Source organism: Callorhinus ursinus, unplaced genomic scaffold (assembly GCF_003265705.2).
Source record: "Callorhinus ursinus isolate GAN/ISIS: 27379988/994484 unplaced genomic scaffold, GSC_fseal_2.0 scaffold68, whole genome shotgun sequence".
Taxonomy (NCBI): domain Eukaryota; kingdom Metazoa; phylum Chordata; class Mammalia; order Carnivora; family Otariidae; genus Callorhinus; species Callorhinus ursinus.
The window spans coordinates 1,044,356-1,066,410 of record NW_027397130.1 but is presented as its reverse complement, the minus strand read 5'-3'; the positions used below and the strand labels follow the sequence as shown (position 1 = coordinate 1,066,410).

General features: G+C 63.1%; 4 protein-coding genes across 8 annotated transcripts; 2 read left to right on the top strand and 2 right to left on the bottom strand.

Moving 5' to 3' along the window:
- Positions 1-986: 986 nt before the first annotated feature.
- Positions 987-4,769, bottom strand: CENPX (centromere protein X). The gene is made up of 5 exons (XM_025859996.2): positions 4,666-4,769; positions 2,176-2,227; positions 1,930-1,983; positions 1,608-1,696; positions 987-1,508 (listed from the first exon to the last, which is right to left on the bottom strand). Exons 1-5 carry the CDS (start codon positions 4,693-4,695, stop codon positions 1,494-1,496), a joined length of 240 nt encoding a protein of 79 aa, XP_025715781.1. The 5' UTR covers positions 4,696-4,769; the 3' UTR covers positions 987-1,493.
- Positions 4,770-4,947: 178 nt separating this feature from the next.
- On the top strand, positions 4,948-13,145 carry LRRC45 (leucine rich repeat containing 45). 4 transcript variants are annotated; one of them, XM_025859945.1, is made up of 17 exons: positions 4,950-5,606; positions 6,336-6,397; positions 6,805-6,875; positions 7,142-7,320; positions 7,577-7,705; positions 8,746-8,858; positions 9,194-9,252; positions 9,548-9,625; positions 9,900-10,035; positions 10,107-10,184; positions 10,283-10,394; positions 10,497-10,567; positions 10,931-11,023; positions 11,308-11,400; positions 11,862-12,035; positions 12,125-12,272; positions 12,456-13,145. In XM_025859945.1, the coding sequence occupies exons 1-17, from the start codon at positions 5,387-5,389 to the stop codon at positions 12,650-12,652; spliced, it is 2,013 nt and encodes a 670-aa protein (XP_025715730.1). In that variant the 5' UTR covers positions 4,950-5,386; the 3' UTR covers positions 12,653-13,145. The 4 variants fall into 4 exon arrangements, with proteins under 4 accessions (XP_073742056.1, XP_025715729.1, XP_025715731.1 ...); XM_025859944.1 differs by having other exon boundaries at positions 4,949-5,606; positions 10,283-10,567; XM_073885955.1 differs by lacking the exon at positions 11,308-11,400 and having other exon boundaries at positions 4,948-5,606; positions 10,283-10,567.
- A 516-nt stretch (positions 13,146-13,661) lies between these two features.
- On the top strand, positions 13,662-16,143 carry RAC3 (Rac family small GTPase 3). 2 transcript variants are annotated; one of them, XM_025859832.2, is made up of 6 exons: positions 13,662-13,808; positions 14,312-14,383; positions 14,567-14,684; positions 14,827-14,889; positions 15,318-15,481; positions 15,626-16,143. In XM_025859832.2, exons 1-6 carry the CDS (start codon positions 13,774-13,776, stop codon positions 15,684-15,686), a joined length of 513 nt encoding a protein of 170 aa, XP_025715617.1. In that variant the 5' UTR covers positions 13,662-13,773; the 3' UTR covers positions 15,687-16,143. The 2 variants fall into 2 exon arrangements, with proteins under 2 accessions (XP_025715617.1, XP_025715616.1); XM_025859831.2 differs by having other exon boundaries at positions 13,663-13,808; positions 15,318-15,477.
- Positions 16,144-18,583: 2,440 nt separating this feature from the next.
- LOC112814340 (L-xylulose reductase) lies at positions 18,584-20,551 on the bottom strand. Its single transcript, XM_025859835.2, has 8 exons — positions 20,436-20,551; positions 20,232-20,329; positions 19,569-19,723; positions 19,432-19,474; positions 19,259-19,358; positions 19,104-19,168; positions 18,896-19,013; positions 18,584-18,766 (listed from the first exon to the last, which is right to left on the bottom strand). Exons 1-8 carry the CDS (start codon positions 20,485-20,487, stop codon positions 18,663-18,665), a joined length of 735 nt encoding a protein of 244 aa, XP_025715620.1. The 5' UTR covers positions 20,488-20,551; the 3' UTR covers positions 18,584-18,662.
- Between the last annotated feature and the right edge of the window lie 1,504 nt (positions 20,552-22,055).

The following is a 22,055-nucleotide window of genomic DNA, read 5'->3' as shown; positions in this document are numbered from 1 at the left end:
GAAAAGGGCCCCCTCTGTCCCCTGGGCCCATTGGTCCTGCAGTGGGTCTGGACCTGGGTGGGCCTGGGTGGGGTGCCACGTGCCTGTGAACAAAGGCACAGGTGTCCTCCCGGAGCTGCTGATTTCACCCAGTTGACCCCACGAATTACCGCTCCCGTGAGGACCCGTGCGAGAAAGGCCCCAGGCATTAGCTGCGGGGCTGCGTGTAGGCAGGGCCGCCTTAGCCCAGGGCACCAGGACAGGGGCTGGGAGGACGCCTGGCAAGGGCAGCCTGGCCCCGCACTCCTCGACCTGAGCGCACTTCTCAGTGGCTGCGCGCATGGGTTCCGGCCAGCCTCAGCCTTCCCTCCATGTCTGATCACTGCCACGGGCTCCCCGAGGAGAGGCCGGGGAGCAGAGCTGGGGGGCCAGCGTGGCGGGGGGTGCAGGAAGCAGTCAGCAGGGCTAAATCCAGGAGGGCAGTCCTGCCCCCCAGCCCTGCTCAGGTGTGGGCGAGGCTGCCCCTGGAGGTCCTCAGGGTCCCCCCCCCCATTCCCGCAGTGGGTGGGGCGGCTGGTGTCCCTCCCCAGGGGACATTCTGCAGCTCTGTGTGTCCTGATTGCAGTCACTGGGCAGGTGTCAGAGCTAAAGCGAGGTGGGTACTGCAGGGTGGAGGGCGGGGCGGGGAGGCCGCAAGGCCCCCGCATATCCAAGGGCAGCCAACACCACCCCAAGCTCCTGACAGGTCCCGTGCAGCTCGTCTCCACCAGCAGGCCCTGCCCACAGCGACACTCCCGGGCCCGTGGCAGGAGCACCGTTCTGTGCTCCCAGAGAGCGGCCTCGTGTGAGGGCTCAGGTTTCAGTGGCCCCTGCTGTGGCCCCTGGCAGGGCTCTCACGCATGCGGTCTCCCCCGAGCTGTGCTTCCCTTCCAGCAGCGTGGACCGGCAGGCCAGGAGGCTTTGAAACAACTTGACTTTGGGTGATTAATGGCAACAGGGAGGCGGGCCCGAGAGGCAGCTTTGGTTTATTGACGTTGCCTTGTGAGAATAAACTTACAGCTCAGGGAAGCATCTTCTGAGGGGTATCAGATGGTTAAAAGGTTGCACGGAAGCTTTGATGTTGGGGTGTCAGCCTGTGGGCAGCTTCGCTTATCTGTAGAACGTACACAGGCCACCTGCTCGGGCAGGCGGGCGGGCCCCCGCTGCTCCTTGGCACCTGCTTTCCCAGGACCCTGCGCTTCTCTCACAACGCTGCGTGTAAAGGGGAAGGCACCTGCCCTCCCCCAGGTCCCCTCAGCGGCCTCCCCCATCTGCTGTGTCCAGGCGGTCAGCAGCAGGACAGAGACCAGGAGGAGTGGGGCATTTCCCAGGACCTAGCTCAGTCTCTGGGGCTGGAGGAGAGTCTGTCTCAGGCATCAGCAGCTCCTTCCCTGTCTGAAGCCAGAGGCCACAGAAACGTGGGCGTGGGGCTTGGCCTTGGCTTGGACAGCGGGCCGCAGTGGGGGTGGAGGCCCCTAGAAGTCCAGGAGCTGTGGGGGAGAAGAGCACTCAGCCCATGGGCACCAGCCCTGCTCCTGGGAGGGCAGGACGCAGGGTGTGGGACAAGAGGCCCCCCTGGGCCCACCTACCAGCTGGGGCAGCACCTTCTCCAGCTGGTCCACGTCCACGAGAGCCAGGTCCTCTGCCTGGGCCTGCCGGACACTGCGGACAGCCGCTTCTGCCACCACACAGGAGGTCGGTGAGGGGGAGAGGGCTGGGGGGGTTGGGGCTGCCTCCCCCACCCCTGCCGGCTGGCGGTTCAGAAGACCGCACCAGGGGTCACAGAGCTTCGGGCTGGTGGGGAGACAGGCAAGAGGTGTGTGGGAGTCCCCCCGCCGAGAAGACAAGGGGACAGCGTCAGGGCTGGCCGGGTGGGACAGCAGAGGACACTGCGGGGGCCCTCGGGCTCACCCACAACGAAGATGGTCAGCAGCTCCGCCATGAGCCGCAGCGCGTCCCCGCCGACTGCAAGGTGGAGGGGAGTGGGTTACAGGACCCGTGCCCTGCCCTCCCCTACCACCCCGGTCACCCCACTGCTCTCCTCACTACTTCCGACCTGACAAGTCCTCACACAGGTGGCTCCCTGCCCTCCCCGAGGCCTCGGTCCCCCCAGAGCTGCAGTGCTCTGGCCCTGCCCTCCAGCTGGTGCCCACGAACCTTTGGTCTTGCTGTTTGTGAAGTGCAGCTGCAGCAGCTTGCTCACCAGGTCCTGGGGGGCAGGGGCAGGGGGTCAGTGGCCCGGCACCGCCCCTGGCCTGCCACAGACCCCCTGGGCGCTGAGTTCTGGATGCTGGAGAGGCCCTCCCAGGGTGGGGGCCTGGGCAGTGAGGAGCCCCCGATGCCTCCAGAAGGATCGTAAGTCAGACACAGGTGGTGGACAGGTGGGAGCAACCCAGGTGCCCACCCGGTCCTCCTGGGCTCCGGGGCGGTCTTGCACTCCTGCCCCCCGGGGCTGAGGCGCTCTCCTCCAGTGGGCCCCTTGGCAGGTGTGCCCACACCGACTACACTGCCTTGCTTGTGCCAGACCCTGCTCTTGGTGCCAGGTCAGCTCCCTCTGAGGTCCCTCTCTGGAGTCAGCCACATGCAGGGCCTGGGATGGCCACTTGGGAAGCCCACAACTGGGCAGAGGCTGGGCTGCTCCGCCCACAGGCGGTCAGGGTGAATGCAGGAGGAGGGGAGGCAGAGCCTGAGCATGTCCGCAGGGCCTCCTGACAAGACAAGGGTGGGTCCAAGCCGAGACTCCTCAAGGTGGGGGGCTTGAGCCCCCAAAGGACGGCACCACTCTGCAGAGCTGGGGGCTGTGGGGGAAAGATTTTGGGGGCCAGGAGCTCAGCTTGGAATATGCTAAGTAAGTAAGTAAGGGACACGCATGAGGCACCCAAGCAGAGCGGCTGGGTAGGTGGCTGGAGCTGAGAAGAGCCTTCCAGAAGGTCCAAGGATGATGAGGATTTGGGGGGTGGACCAAGGGAGGTTACAGAGAGCAGGGTCCAGCCAGAAGAGGCTGTGAATGAGGAGTCAGCAGAGCCAGCCGGGAGGCAGGAGGAGCCCAGAAATGGGGTGTCGCGCAGGGAAGGGGAGCCGGGGACTGGCCACGCCTCCGGCTTTAGTCTCTGGAGGTTTTGCTGCCTCACCCAGTGCAGTTCGGCAGAGCCCAAGAGCAGAGCAGAGGGGCAGGGGAGGGAGTGGACGCCATGGGGCCCAGGCTCAGGAGGGTAAGAACTTGCCACGGGGTCACTCCAGACGCAGCCTTGCCCTCCCAGCGGCGACCGTGAGGGCTTGGCGCCACCTGCTGTCCTCCTTGCTGCTTACCAAGAAGGTGCTGGAAAAGGCCCACAAGGCTCCGCCGCCCCACCTGCTCCTGGGACCGGGAAGAGCTACCCGAGCAGGCCTCCTGCACCCGGGCTGCCGACACCAAAGGAGTCAGCACCAGCTGCACGTGGTGGTGGCCCCCTAAACAGATGAGTAACTCACACTTGCAGAGGGCAGGACAGGACCTGGGACGCATTTGCTGCGTGCAGCCGCCACGGCTTCCCTCTGCCCCTCTCACCCTCACTTGGGGCAGGCCTGCTCAAGGGTAACGATCGTAACCCCAGCTCTGGCCAGAGCCCTCGGGGTGAGGACTCAGGGCTGTCCAGGTCGCTGGTGCTCCTCCGTCCAGCAATTAGAACGGGGGGATTCTTGTGAAGACCACTCTGCCAAGTCACCCGAGCCTCCGTGGCTTTCCCTTTTCAGTCATGAACCGCTGCTGGGCCGGGGCCGAGCCACCCTCCTGGGTGACAAAGAAGAGGAGGCCGAAGCAGAAAGTAAGCCACAGGGAATCCCCGCTTCTCTGTAAGGCAGTAATTCCTACCGGGACTGGTGGAGCAAGGCCCGCGGGCCTGCCTGGGCCTGATATCAAGGGCTCAGTGCCTCCCAACCTTGGCAGACCCGCAAAGTGAGACTCAAACCACTCACAGCCTGCAGGGGGTGGAAGCCCTTAGGGGCCCCCATACCTTCCCAGCCACCCAGAACCGCACTCACTGGGGCAGAGCAAACGGTGAGGCTCCTAAGCGGGATGGCCTCAGTTTCTCCACTGGTAAGTGAGGATGGGACTTGCACCCATGTCCTACCGGGCTAATCTACGTCAAGGGCGTGCAAGCGTGCCTGACTGGTGTCTTGGGAGGACACGTGCGGAGCCACAACCCCGCCCCCCCCACGATGGACCACAGGCCAGGAGGGCCAGTTTCAGCCCTGCTTAGGTGGGACGCGAAGCACAGGGCCCCGTGAGAGGCAGCGGGCCAAGGGGAAGCTTGGGAATCTGCAGGCAGTGTGGCCACCAGCGAGCCGGGTGGAGCCACTCCGCGCTGCCTGGTTGACAGCGAGTCCTGTGGGGTCCCGGGCGCCCGGGCCGTTCGTTAGGTTGGTGGTGGGGCCCGGGCTCCCGTCCGAGCGCACCCCCCGCCCCCGCCCGGTTTCTGCACACCCCTCCCTCTTGCCGCAAACCCGGCTGCCTGCTCGGCCTCCAGCGACTCGGGTGCAGGACCCCACCCGCGGCGGGGAGAGGGCGCGATTCTGGGAACGTGAGTCCCACGTGGGGCCGGGCCGCGGCGCCCGCCGCCCGGTCCCGCCGCCCGGCCGCCCGGTTCCCCGCCCCGCCGGCCCTCTCACTTTCCGGAAGCCGCCGCCAGTTCCTTCCATGACAGCCGCCCGGACGCGCGCCCTCCAGAGCCCCGGGAGCCCCCCAGCCCGTCCGCCCCGAGCGCGCCCTCCGAGGCCCCGCCCCCGCTCCTCCAGCCAATCAGCCCGGAGCGCGCCTTCCGCAGCCCCGCCTCCGCCCTGCCCCGCCCCCGTGGGCCCGCAGCGCGTGCCCGCCCCTTCGTCCCTATTGGCCCGAGGCGAGCAACGCCCTCCCCCCGCAAGGACTCCTGGGAGTTGCAGTTCGCTCCCGCCCTTCCCGGCACACCTTGCTCTTCCTGGATACTGAGGCTTCGCGGCGGCCGCGCGGACCCGCGGCTGGAGAGTGAGGGTCCGAAGCGCGCGGGCTGGGGGCCTGGGGTCCCGCCCCGCCGCTGGAGGGACCGTCTGCTAGGGACCCTCATCCCCGCCTCCGGGCGGACGCCCCCCTCCCCGGTTCCCTGCTGGAGCGGTCCCCTGCCCACTCTCCCGCCCTCATGGGGCCTCCCTCCTGGAGAACCTATTCGGTTTGTCCCTCGTTGCTCGGCTGCTGAGGACTTAGAGGAGTCCTTGTGCTCCACCCTGAGCTGCTCGGCGCCGTAGGCCCCCACCGGAGAGGCCCTGCCCTCTTGCCCTTAGGGAGAGGAGTCGGGTAGCCGGAGCCTGCCCTCGGCTTCAGCTGGCTCATGGTGAAGCCCGTCTCTAGGAGCGTGCCATGGAGGAGTTCCAGCACTCCTACAGCCGGCTGTGCAAGGAAAGTGGGTCTGAGCCCCAGGAAACTGTCCTGCAGCAACTGCAGGAGCTGCCACGGGGCCGGCTGGACCTGGCCACCCAGAGCCTGACCGTGGACACCTGCAGGGCCTTGGGCAAGCTGCTGCAGAAGGAGGTACTGCTGACGGAGCTCATCCTGAGTGACTGCATGCTCAGCGAGGAAGGTGGGCACCCGAGCATGGGCAGGGGCCAGGGCCCCCCTCGCAACTTCAGAGTTGGGATTGGGATCAAGCCCTTTGACCACGGGCAGCCTGGCCTTTCTCTCTTTGCCCTGGTTTGCTGCACAAGGCCCTCATTCCTTGGCAGCCTCTGGCAGAGAGCTCTTCAGTCCCACCAGACCTCATCTTTGTGAGGTTTCTGTGCTTCTGTACTATATGTCGTTAAAGCAGCAGCGTCCCTGGCAGCAGAGGGCAGTTTCTCTTTGTAACAGAGAAACCTTACCTTCCCCTGACTTAGGACAGATCCAGTGTGCTGGTGAGCATAAGGTCAGCAGCCTGGCTCTGTGCCTAGCAGAGATTACAGATTTTTTTTTTTTTTTAAAAAGATTTTATTTACAACAGAGAGAGACACAGCAAGAGAAGGAACACAAGCAGGGGGAGTCAGGGAGGGAGTAGCAGGCTTCCCGTGGAGCAGGGAGCCCGATGCGGGGCTTGATCCCAGGACTCTATGATCATGACCTGAGCCGAAGGCAGACACCCAATGACTGAGCCACCCAGGCGCCCCAGATGTTTCAAACCTGGCAGTGAGCAGGGCAACTCATTTCTGGCATGAATCCTGACCACTGGGGGCCACTGGGACAGTCATCTCTCCCCTGTGTCTGGGGAGCTGCTCCAAGCTGGAGCCCACAGGGAGGAGCTCCAGGGGCACGGAGTGAGGGCCCTACCTCCCTACAGGAGCTACACTGCTGCTCCAGGGGCTGTGTGCCCACACCGTTGTGCGGTTTCTGGATCTAAAGGTGAGCAGGTCCGCACTCGGGCATGCTACTTGAGACTGGGAGTCGGGGGGGTGGGGGGGGAGATTTGAGTGTCCTGGCAGCCTGAAAATCTGAATGGTGGCCATTGACAGTGTCTATAAGTACTCTTGGCACATAGGTTTCCACACCCATTTCTCATGGGGTGGGTGGGTGGTGATTGGAGGTCAGGAATGTGAGTTCCAAAGTGTTCACATGAGCAAACAATGAACCTGCACCAGGAGGCCCACTACGGTCAGGGAAAGCAATATCTGAAAGGAGCTGCACCTTCTGAGAGCAGGCCACCTGGCCTCATCCATTGCCTGACCAGGGCCCTATGGGGTGTGGACGTGGCATTTGGAGCTCATCCTGTAACGACAGGGAATTAACCAGCCTGCCTCTTCCTGACTTAGGGCAATAACCTTCAAGCTGCAGGTGCTGAGGCTCTGGGACAACTCCTCCGGCAGAACAAGTCCATTCAGAGGTAAGTGTGGTCCTGGCCCCTAGCACCCCTCCCACCCCCGTGAGTGGTTCGGGGTTGGCTCAGAGGGTGCATTCTGCAGCCTGAGCGCATCGTCTCCTGGCTGGTCATCTGTGTCTCCCATCCGTTGGTGGGGAGTTGGCAAGTATAAGTTACTCACGTGGCTCTAGCCTCTCCACCAAGGTCCTGAAGCCTGCACCTCTCCTCTGGCCCCTGTGGCAGCAGGGTGCTCCTTGGGGCCACACACCTTACGTCCACCTTTCCTACAGCCTCACCCTGGAGTGGAACAACCTGGGCACGTGGGAAGATGCCTTCGCCACCTTCTGCGGAGCCCTGGCGGGCAACGGCACCCTTCGGCAGCTGGACCTCCGCAACAACCAGATCAGCCACAAGGGCGCGGAGGAGCTGGCCTTGGCCCTGACATGCAACGCCAGCCTCCAGCAGCTGGGTGAGGCCTCCCCGCACTGGCCTTCTCCTCCAGGTCTGCGGTCTGGAGCTCTGTGCCACTGTTCCCTCAGCCTTCCTGCTGCTTTTGTCCTCTTCTGGAAGCAAGGGGGTGGGAAGGTGTCGTGGGGAGGGCCCGGTGAGCGGGGCCCCTGCTCTGTTGGTGATCACAGGGAGTACCCTTCCCCAAAGAAAGCGTCTCGGGCCGGACCAGCTCTGTCCAGGTGCATTCCATCTGGTGACAACAGGTTTCCTTCCAGACCTGCGCTGGAATAGCATCGGCCTCCTGGGGGGCCGGGCCCTGGTGAACTCTCTCCCCCGCAACAGAACCCTGTGGAGGCTGGAGCTGGCTGGGAATAACATCCCAGGCGACATCCTCAGAGCTGTGGGTATGGGCACTCAGGGCTGCTGATGGCTCGTGCTGTTTTGAGCTGGGCATAAAGCTGATTCCCTCTGACAGGGCCAGCCACCGCGGGAGGGGCGGCTCGAGGCTCAGGACGGGGATGTGTACAGGCATCGTGAGGTAGCCTAAATCAGAAACAGGAAGAAGAGGGAGAAGATGTCGGGGAGGGATATGGTGGCAGTGAGCTTGCGGAGCTCTGCTCTCTGCTGCCCTGAGCTCTCCTCAGTGTGCACGCTCCCTTCTCAGGCCTGCGACATGGGGGGTTCACCTCTTGCACAGATGAAGAAACGGAGGCACTGTAGCTTGGGGCCTTGCCCTGAGGGCCACACTCATGCCTTGGTGGCCCAGCCACAGCTGGGAAGGGGCTTCTTGGCATCTGCCCCGGCACCCCAGAGTTCGTGGGTGTGGGGCCACCTGGGCTCCATGGTCCCCTCCCATTAGTGACCCCGACAACTCAGCCCCAAGCCCAGTAGAACACTCTGCCACTCCGCACAGCTACTTGTCCTTCCAGTAGCACCAGCCACCCCAGGGCCTGAACTTAGGCTGGAATCCTGCACGGGGCTACTGCCTCCTGCTGGGCCTGCCCCGCCTGTGTCGTCATCCCTAACTTTTCCTAGTCCCCCAGCTTTTGGCTGGCTCTTCTCCAAATGCTGCCTAAATCTCTCCCGAACACAGGAGTTGAGCATGACATTCAATTCTTAAAAGTCATATAGTGGACTCTGGTCTTTGGGATGGAGCCTAAATGCCCCAAGATAACATCCACCTCTGGCAGCTGAGCATTCTCCCCTGCCTCTTCCCATGTGCGGGCCGCCCTGCACAGGTGCGCCAGGGTTCCCGGCCCCACCGTTACCCCCATCCCTACCCCTGCTCAAGCCCTTCACCTCCTAGTGCGCTCTGATTTGCGGGGTGAGACTGCCAACAGTATTGATTCTTTGATGACTGGCTTCTGGGCGCAGGGCTGGGCTAACTTGGCCACTCTGAGGCCTGAGCAGCCCCCTTGGTGGATAACTGGACTCTTTCCCATAGAGCAAGCAATGGACCACAACCAGGAGCGGCAGACCACTTCCCGAGAGAACCAGGCCCGCACCCATGTGCTCAGCAAGGAGGTAAAACACCTCCAGGAAGAGAAATCCAGGCAGGTGAGGACAGCACTGCCTCTGACCGCAGAGCCTCACTCCAGCTGGAGGGACAAAGGGCCCACCTTGGTCCCCATGTCATGGTCATCTTCCCTTCCCCTGGACCCTAGAGCTTCTCTGAGTGGCCAACACTCAGGCCTGAGAGGCAGCCTTTTGGTCTGACCTCTGGCCGGGTGGGTGGGCAGTGGGCCTCGCTGTGTGGGAGCCCCATCCCCCTCTCGGATGAGGCAGATGCTTTTCTGTTCTGCTTCGGTGGGCATCTGCCCTCCTTCCTGCTTAACCAGGGGCAGTAGGCAGGCTCCGGGCCCTGACGGGGCTCTGGTTGGCTCTGTCCCCAGTTTCTGGACTTGATGGAGACAATTGATAAGCAGCGAAAAGAGATGGCCAGGAGCAGCAGGTGAGTGTGGCCCCAGGGCCACAGAGCTACAGCTCAGGTGGGGTGCCTGAGGTTTGGGTCCTGGCTCTGGCCTTATGGGCTGACTGGCCCTGAGCCTTGTCACCTGCCCACCGATGAGCTGGTAGCATGTGCTTGCCAAGGACACTGGCTGGGGGGTTTGGGGCAGCACTGAGAACTTCCCTGGCCACACCTGGAAAGTTGTAGAAGCATGAGGAGCGGTAGCTGCTACCAGAGCCAAGGGGCCCTGGGAGTGCTCTGAGCTTCAGGGTTCCCAGACATGCCTTTCTACTCATAGGGCATCGGCAGCATGCGTGGGGCAGCTTCAGGAAGCCCTGAATGAGAGACATTCCATCATCAATGCCCTCAAGGCCAAGTAAGTGGGGCAGAGGGTAGGAGAGTGGTGGAGGGGTGGCTTTGGAACATTTTAGGGATGTGCCAGGGGGCAGAAAAGAGTGATACAGACAAGAACCCTAGTCCCCAGTGTACAAAGTAGAGGGCGGAGACAGTGGGGTTGTTAATCCCAGAAGACTTCTTGGAGGATGTGAGCTCTAGCTGAGGTGACTAGTGGTTGGCAAGAATGAGAACTGCAGTGCCTTTGCGAGGCTCAAGGTGAAGCCGGGGCGGGGCTGGCTTTTCCCTCCTTACAGGCTGCAGATGGCCGAGGCCGCCCTGGCCCTGTCAGAGCAAAAGGCCCAGGGCCTGGGGGAGCTCTTGGCCACCGCGGAGCAGGAACAGCGAAACTTGGCGCAGAGGCAGGCAAAGGAGCACAGGATGGAGCAGCAGGTGAGCAGGGCGGGCAGGGGGGCGGGTGGTGCCTGGCAGGGGTGACCGGTGGTGCCCTGTCTCACCCGCAGGAGGCTGCAGAGCGGGAGTTTAAGCTCCTCAGAGACTTATCTGCTGCCAACGAGAAGAACCTGCTTCTGCAAAACCAGGTGAGGGGTGAGGGACCAGGCCCCCGGGGAGACTGGGGCAGGGGCCTAGGGCAGGGGGCCAGGGCCCAAGCTTCCCGCCCACGGTGCTGGCTTCCCAGGTGGACGAGTTGGAGCGGAAGGTGAGAGCTCAGCAGGAGCAGCTGTTCCTGGCCAGGCAGGAGCTGAGCAACACAACGGCGGAGCTGAAGATGCGGGCCAACCAGGCCGAGGGTGGGCACAGGCAGGCCGCGGCTGAGGGCCCCAGAGGGGGGAGGACAGGGAGTGAGGGCCCCTCAGGGAGCCCCACCCGTGCTCTGCCCCCTGCGCTTCCAGAGCGTCTGGAACTGGAGAAGAAAAGGTCCCGACAGAGCTTGGAGGACTTGGAGCAGCTGCGAGCCAAGGAGGTGCTTGTTAGTTACACCATCTGGTCTCCCGTCGCTACCATCCGCCCAGGGTGGCAAGCTGTCCCCAACGCACACCCCTGGCTGTGCTCCCCCTGACAACCTTGGGAGGCTGGGTGGGCGTTCTTTGCCAGCCCCGGCAGATGCCAGACCCAAAAACTCCCGGCCAGCCTCTAGAAAGGACCCTAGCACGGGCTGCCACCTGAGTGTGGCACTGCGAAGCCTTGCCTCCTGCAAAGCCATGAGGGGCAGCCCCTTCTGGGAAGGAAGTGTCCCCAGGATTTGCCGCCACGGCGTGGGGAGTCCGTGGGGGGTGTAAGCTGGGGAGCTAGTCTTCAGCCCTCTTCCTGCCCCTCACCTGGGCAGGTGGAGCACATGACTCGTCACCTGGAAGAGAGCGAGAGAGCCATGCAGGACAGGGTACAGAGGCTGGAGGCCTCGCGGCTATCCCTGGAGGAGGTGAGCATGCGCTGGCTGGGTGCAAGTCTCTGCCCTTCCCTGGGGCACCCCTTTGGTGGTCTCAGAGTCTCATCAGGACCCGCCCGTCGATATCCCCGGGAGGCCAGAGGAACCTAATGAGGTAGGACACGGGATCCCTTGGCTGTGGCAGCCCTGCCGAGTGGCCAGAGCCCTCAGGAGGCTAGTGCAGGGGTATACGCCCTCGCCTGGCAGCTGGGTGGGGCCAGAGGAGCCCCTGGCCAGGGCAGGAGAACAGGCCCAGTGGGTCACTGTCTGTGGTGCAGGAGCTGAGCCGAGTGAAGGCGGCGGCTCTCAGTGAGCGTGGCCAGGCTGAGGAGGAGCTCATTAAGGCCAAGAACCAAGTCCGTCTGGAGGAGGTGAGCCCATGGCCACCAGGGAGCGAGGCCTGAGGGGCTGAAGTGCACAGGCCAGACCCAGGCTGTCTTTTGAAAAGCTTTGTAGGGGGAGTCCCCAGGGTACAGGGGCGGATGGTAGGAGGCAGAGCAGCACAGGTCCTGGATCACATCCGACCCCCACGAAGAGCCACTGACTCCAGCCCTGGGATGGGTATGCATGGCCAAAGCCAGGACCCAAAGGGCAGAATGCTCAGCCTGGGAGTTGGGTACTCCCTATAGGCTAGTTCAAGTTGAGCCTGTTCGGGATATACACACATACTAACTTGAGTTATGAGGCAGTTTCCACGTTGCAAATGAAAGCTCCCCTCTAGCTGGGGGGGATCCCTCCCACTCCCCGTGAGCTCAGGGCCACATGAGGGAAGCAACAGGCAGGGCTTGGGCCCTCCCCGCTCTGCTCACCAGCCCTTCTCCTGTGCCCACAGCGGCAGCATCTGGCTCACCTGGAGGAGAAGCTGCGGCTGCAGGCCCAGGCTCGGGACGAAGCTCAGAGCGCCTGCCTGCAGCAGAGGCAGACAGTGGCCGAGGCCCAGGCCCGGGCCAGCCAGCTGGGCCTGCAGGTGGAAGGCCTGAGACGACGCCTGGAGGAGCTGCAGCAGGTGGCTGGGATGGTGCCCCCCCTTACATCCTCCACACCCGCCCGCCCAGGCCCCCCCCCCCGCCACACTCTCACCCCCATGTCTGGCAGGAACTGAGCAACAAGGACCAAGAAAAGGTGGCTGAGGTGACCAGGGTGCGGGTGGAGCTGCACGAGCAGAATGGCCGCCTGCAGGCAGAACTGACGGCCCAGGAGGCCCTGAAAGAGAAGGTGGCGGCCCTGGAGCGTCGGCTGAAAGGTGAGCGGAGCCCCAGCCCCGCGCCATCTCAGCAGGACCCTTTGTCACTGGGTCGTCCCTTGGGCGGGTAGGCTGCAGAGCTGGGCTTGGCCGCCGGGGAACCCCGCACAAGCCCCACCAGGACCCGCTGGCAACCTCCCAATTGCCTGGGGCCGCCTCCACCCCGTGTTTCTTGTCCTGCAGTGATCGCAGGTGACCACCGGGAGGCGCTGCTGGACAGGGAGAGTGAGAACGCCTCTCTCCGGGAGAAGCTTCGGCTCAAGGAGGCCGAGATCGCCCGGATCCGGGAGGAGGAGGCCCAGAGGGCCGGCTTCCTGCAAAATGCTGTCCTGGCTTATGTCCAGGGGTCTCCTCTGAGGGCTGTGAACCCCCAGAAGTGAAGGGAGGCAGGAGACTCGGGGAGGGCAGGAGGGCAGCATCTCCTAGACATGTGTGCCCCATCGCTGCCCGTCCCTGCGTCTCCAGACACAGCCTGGCTGACAGTCTGGCAGCCGAGGCAGGGTCTACGGCTGGGGACTTGGAAAATTGGGGCCCAGCCGGATTAGTGAGTGGGGACCGCCGCTGCTCAGCACCAGCTACCGGGCTAGGCCAGCCCAGGGCTGCTGGCCACCAGGACCGGAGGGGGCACCCCCTGGGCCCTTCCCGAGCCTTCCTCCCAGTACCAGGTGATAAGCCTGACATGCATCTGAGGAAAAGCCCCCATGGCGGAGGAAAATCCAAAAGAGCTGTCCCCAGCTCCACCCCAGCCCCTCCTCACAATCAGCTCCTCCAATGTAACCACACATGCTCCTTTTACAATGTAACCAGGAGTGCTGCGCGCTGGCCCAGGCCTCCTGGGTCTTTTGAAATACACAACTTTTACACTTTGTGATACCTTTGGGGCCGGTACCTTTTCCCACGTCATCTGTGCTCCCAACCACCCAGGAGACCCTCTGTCCCAACCCTGGAAGGAAGACCCTCCGGGTGCAGCTGGGTGGCCCTTCCCTACTGACGACCGGTGGTGACTGCGGAGCTACTGTGGGCGACCTCCAGCGGCGGAGGGACTGGGGACTGCCAGCACCAGGGCGGGGGCGGGGGGGGGTCTCATCCCCTCTGGCAGTGGGCCCTGGGCGCGCCCTCCCTAGGAGAAGCTACAAGCAGAGACCACCCCACGCACGGCCTGGTGGGGGGTGGGAGTCACCTGCCCGCGCTGCACCCTGGCCCGTGGCCTTGGATCCCGGGGGCGCTGGGGAGCCCGCCGGGGCTTGCGGACTGGCCGGGGGTCGCCGTGTCCCCACCCCTCAGCAGAGTTCTCCCGGAACGGCGAGTGCCGGGTTCGGGGCGGGCTCGCGCCCCCCGCGCCCCCCGCCGGCCGCGCTCGGCTGTCTCCGCGCCCGGCGCTCGGCGGCGCTCGGCTGTCTCCGGCCGCTCGGCTCGGCGCTCGGCTCGGGTCCGCGGCCGCTGCGGCGCCGGGCATTTCTCCGCAGCTCGGCTCGCGGCCGCGCCCGCCCGGCCCGCGCCCATGCAGGCCATCAAGTGCGTGGTGGTCGGCGACGGGTGAGTGCGCGTCGCGGAGGCCGCGGGCTGGGCGGGGGCGGCCCCGGGGACCCTGCCCGGGCTGAGCGCACGGCTCCGGGTCGGGGGTGCGGGGTGCCGGCTCGGGGCCGGGCGGGGCGGCCCTGACGCCCTGACGCCCGTGCGGCGCGCGCCCTGGGGCCGGGCAGTAGCGGGAGGGCGCGCCGGGGCGGGGTCCCGGCTGGCCGCCGGGCGCAGGCCTGCAGCCCAGGCCCACCTGATGCTGCCCGGGCCGCCGCCTGGCCTCCTGGTGGGTGGGGCCAGGCCTCTCACCTGGACTGAGCCCTGCGCGGGTCCCACCCTCGCCGGGGCGCCGGGATCTCTGAGCCGGCTCGCCCCCGCCCTACCCTCTGGAGGCCCGCCTGCAGCTCTGCTGGGCTGGGACCCCTGTCTCCGCCTGTGGTCCTTTGGGAGGGGGCTGCCCTTGCTGGGCAGAGGGCTGAGGCTTGGCCCGGCAGCAACGTGGGCTCGCCCTCTGTCCGCAGCGCCGTGGGGAAGACCTGCTTGCTGATCAGCTACACGACCAACGCCTTCCCGGGAGAGTACATCCCCACCGTGTGAGCGCTCCGGGTGGGCGGGTCTGGAGCTAGCCCATCTCAGGGCTCCCCTGGGCGTCGAGGTCAGGCCCAGGTGGCCCTGGTCTGGGCTTCTGGGGTGGGGCCAGGGTGCCGCCAAAGCTCAGGTTCTGTGCGGGCCTGAGAGCCCAAGACCTGGACCGACAGTCGTGCTCTGCCTGGCAGCTTCGACAATTACTCTGCCAACGTGATGGTGGACGGGAAGCCGGTCAACCTGGGGCTGTGGGATACCGCCGGGCAGGAGGACTATGACCGGCTGAGGCCGCTCTCCTATCCCCAAACTGTAGGTGACAGCAGGGCCGGCCCCAGGAGCTGGGTGGCTTGGGTGGGGTCCTTGAGGTCCTCGTGTGTGTGTGTGGAGGGACAGGGGCCATTTGGAGGTCCTTGACCACTCCCACCTGGGCCCCCTCACCCTTTCTCCCAAGGATGTCTTTCTGATCTGCTTCTCCCTGGTGAGCCCAGCATCCTTTGAGAATGTTCGAGCCAAGGTAGGGCAGTGCTGCCAGGAGGGGGCCTGTCGGTAGGAGAAGGGGGTGTCCAGAGGACTTTCCCTGGCAGGGCAGGGGTGTCTTGCCTGAAGACCTTAGGTCCCTTGTCCTTTAGAGGCAGAGGAGATCCCTGTTTTGCCTGGATCTGAAGGTGACCCAGGGAGAGTGATGAAGAGGCAGAGGTGGGGTGGGGGTGATGAGTGAGGCTCTCAGAGCAGGGAGGGCCAAAAGGCCCTTGAGACTTCCACGTATGTATTTTTGTCCTTGGTTGTTTCCCCACCAAGCCCACCGGCCGCTTCCTGAAGCAGGAAGGGCTCAGTGTGGATCCAGGGACTGAGATGAAGGGACCCTTGGGAGCCATGGCCTGCTGTGGGCATGGCTGTGGGGGAAGCCCCCAGGTGTAGGGGTCAGAGCCTCCATCCCCACAGTGGTACCCAGAGGTGCGACACCACTGCCCCCACACGCCCATCCTCCTGGTGGGCACCAAGCTGGACCTCCGTGACGACAAGGACACCATCGAACGGCTTCGGGACAAGAAGCTGGCACCTATCACCTACCCCCAGGGCCTGGCCATGGCCCGCGAGATCGGTGAGTGGGCACTGCGGGGCCTTCAGGTGGGGGCAGGAAAGAAGGGGCAGGAGGCATGCTCTGGAGGGCCCCCCCCGTGCTGACCCCCCCGCTGCCCTCTCCCTTGCTGACTCCCATCCTCAGCAGCGCCTGCTCTCTCTGCCCCCAGGCTCTGTCAAGTACCTGGAGTGCTCAGCCCTCACTCAGCGGGGCCTGAAGACCGTGTTTGACGAGGCCATCCGGGCTGTGCTCTGCCCACCCCCCGTGAAAAAGCCGGGGAAGAAGTGCACAGTCTTCTAGAGCCTGCTTCGAGAGGAGCAGCCCCGCCCAACCCGTGTCTGCTGTCGTGTTGAGATGTTTGGTGTCCCTGAGTCTGCTGTGGGGGAGTGGTGTGGGTGGGGAGGGGGTAGAAGCATGGGGGACGAGGCCACCGCTCCTGGGGACAGGGCTGGGGCAGTGGAGTCCTGTCGGCTCTGTCTCCTTTTTCTGGGGGCACAGCTCCAGCTTTACCTGGACCCCACAGGAGGCTGGAAGGGAGCAGGGTCTCCCTCGGGCTGCAGGGGCGGGTCCAGGGCAGCCCCCGGCTGGGCTTCCTGATGGGGGAGGTTGGGGGGATGGGTCCTGTTCATGGGCCCCAGGCAGGGGTGGCCCTTACTTCTTTTATACAATAAACATTCTCCACCAACATCTCCTGCCTCTCTGGGTGCTTGTCTCTCTGGCCTGGGCTGCTTTGCCCCTAACCTCCCGCATAGAGAGTACAGAGGGATGAGCTTGACCCCACACGCTGGGCAAAAGGAGAGAAAGACCTTGCTCAGCTGTGTCAGTCCCCAAAGGATGGGACCCAGACGAAAGTGGGAGTAAGAGCATGCGGCCCCTTTGGGGCGAAGAAAAGCCCCTGCTGTCCTGACCTCAGGCCTCTGAGAGGGGCACGCCCAGGGGCGTGAGGTGGGCTTTGGTCAGGCAGCTCCCAGTGTGGTGAGGGGCAGCCTGCGGTCAAGGCCCACCAAGCCCTATGTAGACCCTGGCAGGACTGTGCCAGCAGCCTCCCCCGTAGCTCCCCCCACCCACCAGGGCTGGGGGACACTGAGCCGGGAACTCAGGAAGAGAAGTGGTCAGGAGGAAAGGCATCCAGTGTAGACAAAAGCGTGCAGGTCAAGCATGGTTCGGAGAGGAGAGGAGGCAGCAGCAAGGGGGGAAGCCTGTCACCGCCGAAGTCAGGAATAGTGGGAGGCGAGCTAGGGGTCAGCCTGGGAGGGCCCCGGGAGCCACAGTCCAGGAGCTCGGACTTCACCTGAGGCCCCAGGGCACACTCCAGGCAGACACGTGGTTAGAACTCTGCCTCCCTGTGGTGTGCAGAACAGGCCCGACCTAACTCTGAAGAGCCAAATGCCGGATTTTCGGGAATTTTGCTAGGCAGTTGCTCAACAGCCTTATTTATAATTGTGTAAACTTACAGTTAGCTATATTAAAAACAAAATCAACAAATACTCCAAACACTCCTAATGTTTTTGTACACAGTGCTACCACCTATGTTTTTGGGGTTATTTATGCCCACCGTGTCTGTGTGGTGAGGATGCAACATAAAGGTGGGAGACCTCGGGGCACCTGGGGGGCTCAGTCGGTTGATCTTCTGACTCTTGGGTTTTTGTTTTTGTTTTTTAATTTTTTTTTTTTAAGATTTTATTTATTTATTTGACAGAGAGAGAGACAGCGAGAGGGAACACAAGCAGGGGCAGTGGGAGAGGGAGAAGCAGGCTTCCCGCGGAGCAGGGAGCCCGATGCGGGGCTCGATCCCAGGACCCTGGGACCATGACCTGAGCCGAAGGCAGACGCTCAACCGTCTGAGCCCCCCAGGCGCCCCTGACTCTTGGTTTTGGCTCCGGTCATGATCTCGAGCCCTGTGTCCAGCCCTGTGCCATCAGCTCTGCGCTCAGCAGTGAGTCGGCTTGAGATGCTCTCTCTCCCTCTCCCCGCTCCCCACTTGCATGTTCTGTCTAAGAATCAATCTTAAAAAAAAAAAAAGTGGGAGAGTGTGCATCTCTCCCCAACCCTGCCCTCAACGATACCAAATGGGTGGGAATCTTTACGCTGTGGGAACGGGCGACTCTCCCCCAGGGACTTGGCTTACTATCCATTGTTGAGACTTCAAGCAACGGAGAAATGCAGATTATACTCACATGCACCATGTCTTGTGCACTCAGTACTTTGTGATTAGCTCAAAAAAGGTGAGAAAATGTTCTTTCCGTAATTGAAAACCATCATCTGGTTCAGCAGAGAAGTTTTTCAGATCGTCGACGGATCCGCGAAGCTCCGACAACCGCCTTTCTCGTTTCCTTTTGTCTGACTCATTACCTTTGATGAGCATCGACCAACATTTATGGCAGGACGACACCCACAGAACTGGTTGTCAAAAACTCTGGGGCTTCCACCCCAAAGGCCTCTGGACAGGGCCAAAGGCCATCCTTGGTCAAACACATCACCATGCTTAGGAGCTGGCCTTCTGGAAGGTCCTACCTCCCGGGCCCTGCCAGGGACTTGGCCAGGTCTGAAAATCTCAGGCGTGGGAGCCAGCCGGCCACCTGGCCTGGGACGTGAGTTGAACGGTGACTGCCTACCTGGGACTCATTCCCACACGCAGCACTGGGCTCTGCATCTCTGGCCACTTGCCAACCGCCTAGAAATAGTGTGCAGGCTAGGCAGAAGAATGTTTTTTTTTTTTTTTTAAAGATTTTATCCATTTATTTGACAGAGAGAAAGAGCACACAAGCAGGGGGAGTGGCAGGCAGAGGCAGAGGGAGATGCAGACTCCCTGCAGAGCAGGGGTAGCCCGATGCGGGACTCGATCCCAGGACCCCAGGATATGACCTGAGCCGAAGGCAGTCGCTTAACCAACTGAGCCACCCAGGCGCCCAGAAGAACCTTGTTTAAGTGAATTTTTTTTTAAAGATTTCATTTATTTATTTTACAGGGACAGACACAGCGAGAGAGGGAACACAAGCAGGGGGAGCGGGAGAGGGAGAAGCGGGCTCCCCACTGAGCAGGGAGCCCGATGCGGGGCTCGATCCCAGGACCCTGGGATCATGACCTGAGCCGAAGGCAGACGCTTAACGACTGAGCCACCCAGGCGCCCAAGAATCATGTTTATTGGAGAGATGGGGGACGGGGGTGGGCTCAGCATGGAGCAGGGGCGTGTCAGGAAGAGAGACTCAGGAAGCCAGGAAGCCCCCATCCACTGGCACAGCGGAACCCGTGGTCATGCTGCTCCGGTCACTCAGCAGGAAAAGGATGATGTCCACCACGTTCTCCACCTCTGTGGGCAGGGTGGAAGTTAGGGTATTAGGTGAAGGGGGCTGCTCTTCATCCTTCCCTCCCACTCCTCAATCGAGGCAGGTACAGGGGCTACTCGTGCAACTCCCCACTGGGCTTCTGCCTGACTCACCAGCAAACTTGCCAAGTGGGATTCGATCCAGCATGGTCTTGGCCTTTTGGGGGTTGCTCCAATTGGCCTGGCCCATGGAGGTCATCACCACTGTGGGGTTCACCGTGTTCACGCGGATCTACACCAGGACGGGCAGGAGGTCAGCAAGGCAGGCTAGGTGCCCAGGGCAGGTGGGCTGGGTGATGGGAGGCATCCCAGTGGGGCTCACCTTGTGTGGCCCAAGCTCCAGAGCCATCGCCTTGGTCAGCATGTCCATGGCACCCTTGGTGGAGCCTGTGAGGAGAGGCATGCCTCGAGCCTGAGCTGGCTGCAGGCTTGGGGGTCAGCGGGGTCGGGGCTAGGGTGTAGCCGGGGCTTACTCACAGTAGACGCTGTGGTTAGTTATCGCACGCTGTGAGGCCTGGCTGGAGACGTTCACGATGGAGCCCGGGGCTCCCCGAGCTATTAAGCCCCTGGCCACGATCTGGAATTGCAGAGGGAGCATGACGCAGAACTAGTCACCCACCTTTCCCACTCCTGCCCTGAAGGCAGCTCACCTGGGATACTTGGATGACAGCCCGTAGGTTCACGTTGAAGGACCTGGAGGCAGGTGGAGAGACCCTGGTCAGGGACTGGGGCTGCTGCTGCAGGGGGCAGCCCTTGCCCTAGGGTTCCTCCACCCTGGCCAGCTCACGTGTCATACGCCTCCTTGGTGACCTCCAGGAAGGGCTGCAGCAGCGCCACGCCAGCGTTGTTCACCAGCAGGTCCACAGGGCCGACGTTGCCCAGTGCCCGCTCCGTGGCCTCCCAGTCACCCAGGTCCACACACACGGGTTCCACCCCAGGGCACTGTGCGTATGGGGGTGGGGGGGCACAGTTACCAGAGGCTCCATGCCCAAGGAGGGGCACAGCTGGGCCTCTGCCACGTGAGACCTTTCAGACTGACATGGGGAGGGATTAGAGATCCCAGAGGGTCCAGGTCCCTTCTTGGGGTTCAGAATCCCAGGCTGCTGAAGGTGTTAGAGGAGCTAACACGGCCCCTGGGCCCCTGGGCCCCTGGGCATTTCAGGGCTTAGGGACCTGGAGGCTGGCCCAGCCTCTGGCCAGTCCACTTCCTGCACCCTATTGCCTCAGGCCCCGAGCCTGCAAAAGCAGCCATTTCTGCCTCCTTCCAAGCCCAGCGGGTGTCGCCGTTCTTCCGGACACTGGGCCGCTCATGAAGGCCGAGCGCCCCGGGAGCGGTTGCTGAGGACCCTTGGTCAGCCCCAGCGCCTGGCGCCTGCGCGTCCGGGCCCAACTTCCCCGCCGCCCCGCCCGCCTCCCGCTGCCCTCTGGTCGGGGACTGGGGGGCGCCTACCTCACGGACCAGGCTGTCCAGGTCGGCCCGGGTCCGGCTCACGGCCACCACCTGCACACCCGCGGCGTGCAGCGCCTGGACAGTGCCGCGCCCGATTCCTGCGTGGAGCGCGGCTCAATGTGGCTCACCCCCACCTCGCCCGACGGCCACCCCCGGACCCTGGCCGCCCGCTGTCCCCCCACCCCGGCAGCCCCTCAGGCCCACCTTTGCCCGCCCCAGTGACGAGCGCCCGGCGGCCCGCGAGCCCCAGCTCCATGGTCAGCGTTCGGTCCCAGCGCTCGGCGGCGACTACACTGCAGGTGGGAGGGCACGGGGCGGGGCGGGGCAGGGCGGGGCGCGGAGCGACCAATCACAGGCCGGTGTCCGGGCTGGGGCGGGGACATTAAAATAGCGCCCCCCATAGCGGGAGACTCGCCGAAGGGAGTGGGCGCGGCAGGGGCGGCTAGTCAACCGGGCGTGAAATCGGTTTAGCAGCCTCCGCGAGCATTTTTTTGCCCTTTTTTTTTTTTTTTTTTTTTTTTGCCAGGGTTGTTACAAAAAAGCAGATGTGGTAGTTAATGCCGGAAAGAATGTGTAGCTACATGTGAAATGGAGGACGGAGTGCTAACATTTCTTGTTTTGTTTCTGGAAAGGAAAGTTTGGTGAAAAGGATTGCATGCCTCCTCCCCACCCCCCGACCTGGGATTGGCTCAGGCGGGTGCACCTGGAGGGCCCAAAGGGAGAGTTTGGACAACTAAATAAGCCTGAAGAAGCCAATGCCACAAAGGTCCATTTAAACCTTGAAGGAGCTGAACCCCAGTATCATCCAGGCGCTCCCACTTGAGACCACCGGCACTTTACAAAACTCGGGTAGGATAAGAAGAGATTGAGGTCATCGAGGTGCACAGTGGCCAGCAAGGGCAAGCATTGCTTCCTGAGGCTTTGGGGTCATTCACAGATATATATGAGATATATATATATATGTGTGTGTGCGCACTGCCTCCCGCATAAAAGCTGATTTGTTTAGTGGGTCATGGTGAGAAAGCCAAAACTGCCTGGAGTACCCTTCTATGGCCAAGAGTAGGGAATTGGTGGTTGCAGGGCCTCTGGGTCACTGGGGCTTTGGGCCCGGAGGAGTCGACTGGCTGGAGAAGAAGGTATAACCAGGGCAGCACAAAGCACAAATCTGAGAAGCCCCTGGAGAACAGCCGAGTGAGTCCTCCCCACCAAGCCTGGTCCTGAAGTGCACACCCCCGGCTGCCGCTCAAACCCTGCCCTCTGCCTCCCAGAGGCCAAGGGAAGAGTGGCCCCCCACCTGAAAGTCCTTCCTGAAAGGCATATGTGCTTTGATCCCTTCTGTGGCTTTCCTTTGCCCCCAGAACAGGGTCCAAATCCTCTAAACTGTCCCGTGATCCTCAGTGGGCCGGCCAGGTCTGGCACAAACCTTGCTGTGGGAGGCCCTGCAGGTTGGCGGGAAACGCCCTCAGCTCTCCCCACCCCGACCCTGTGCTCTCCCTGCCCAGGGGAACCATTGCCTGTAGGACCCCACCCCAGCCCCTCATCCCTTGCGTCCTTGCTCAAGGTTGGAGACTTTTCCAGTCTAGCTGAGTGACCACCTCAGGCCTCATCACCCCCCAGGTGCCCTGTGGGGACTCGGCTCGGAGGGTCGCGGCTGAGCCCGGCAGGACCCGCAGAGCTCCTGTGCCTGGCCTGGGGCCAGACAGAAGGCAGGGCAGCAGCTGTGGACCCCTGCCCAGCTCGGGCCGCCTTGCCGGGAGTGGTCTTGTGAGGGGAGGTGTGCCTGGAGGTGGAACTGGATTCCCTTGGGCTGGATAAACTCGGGTG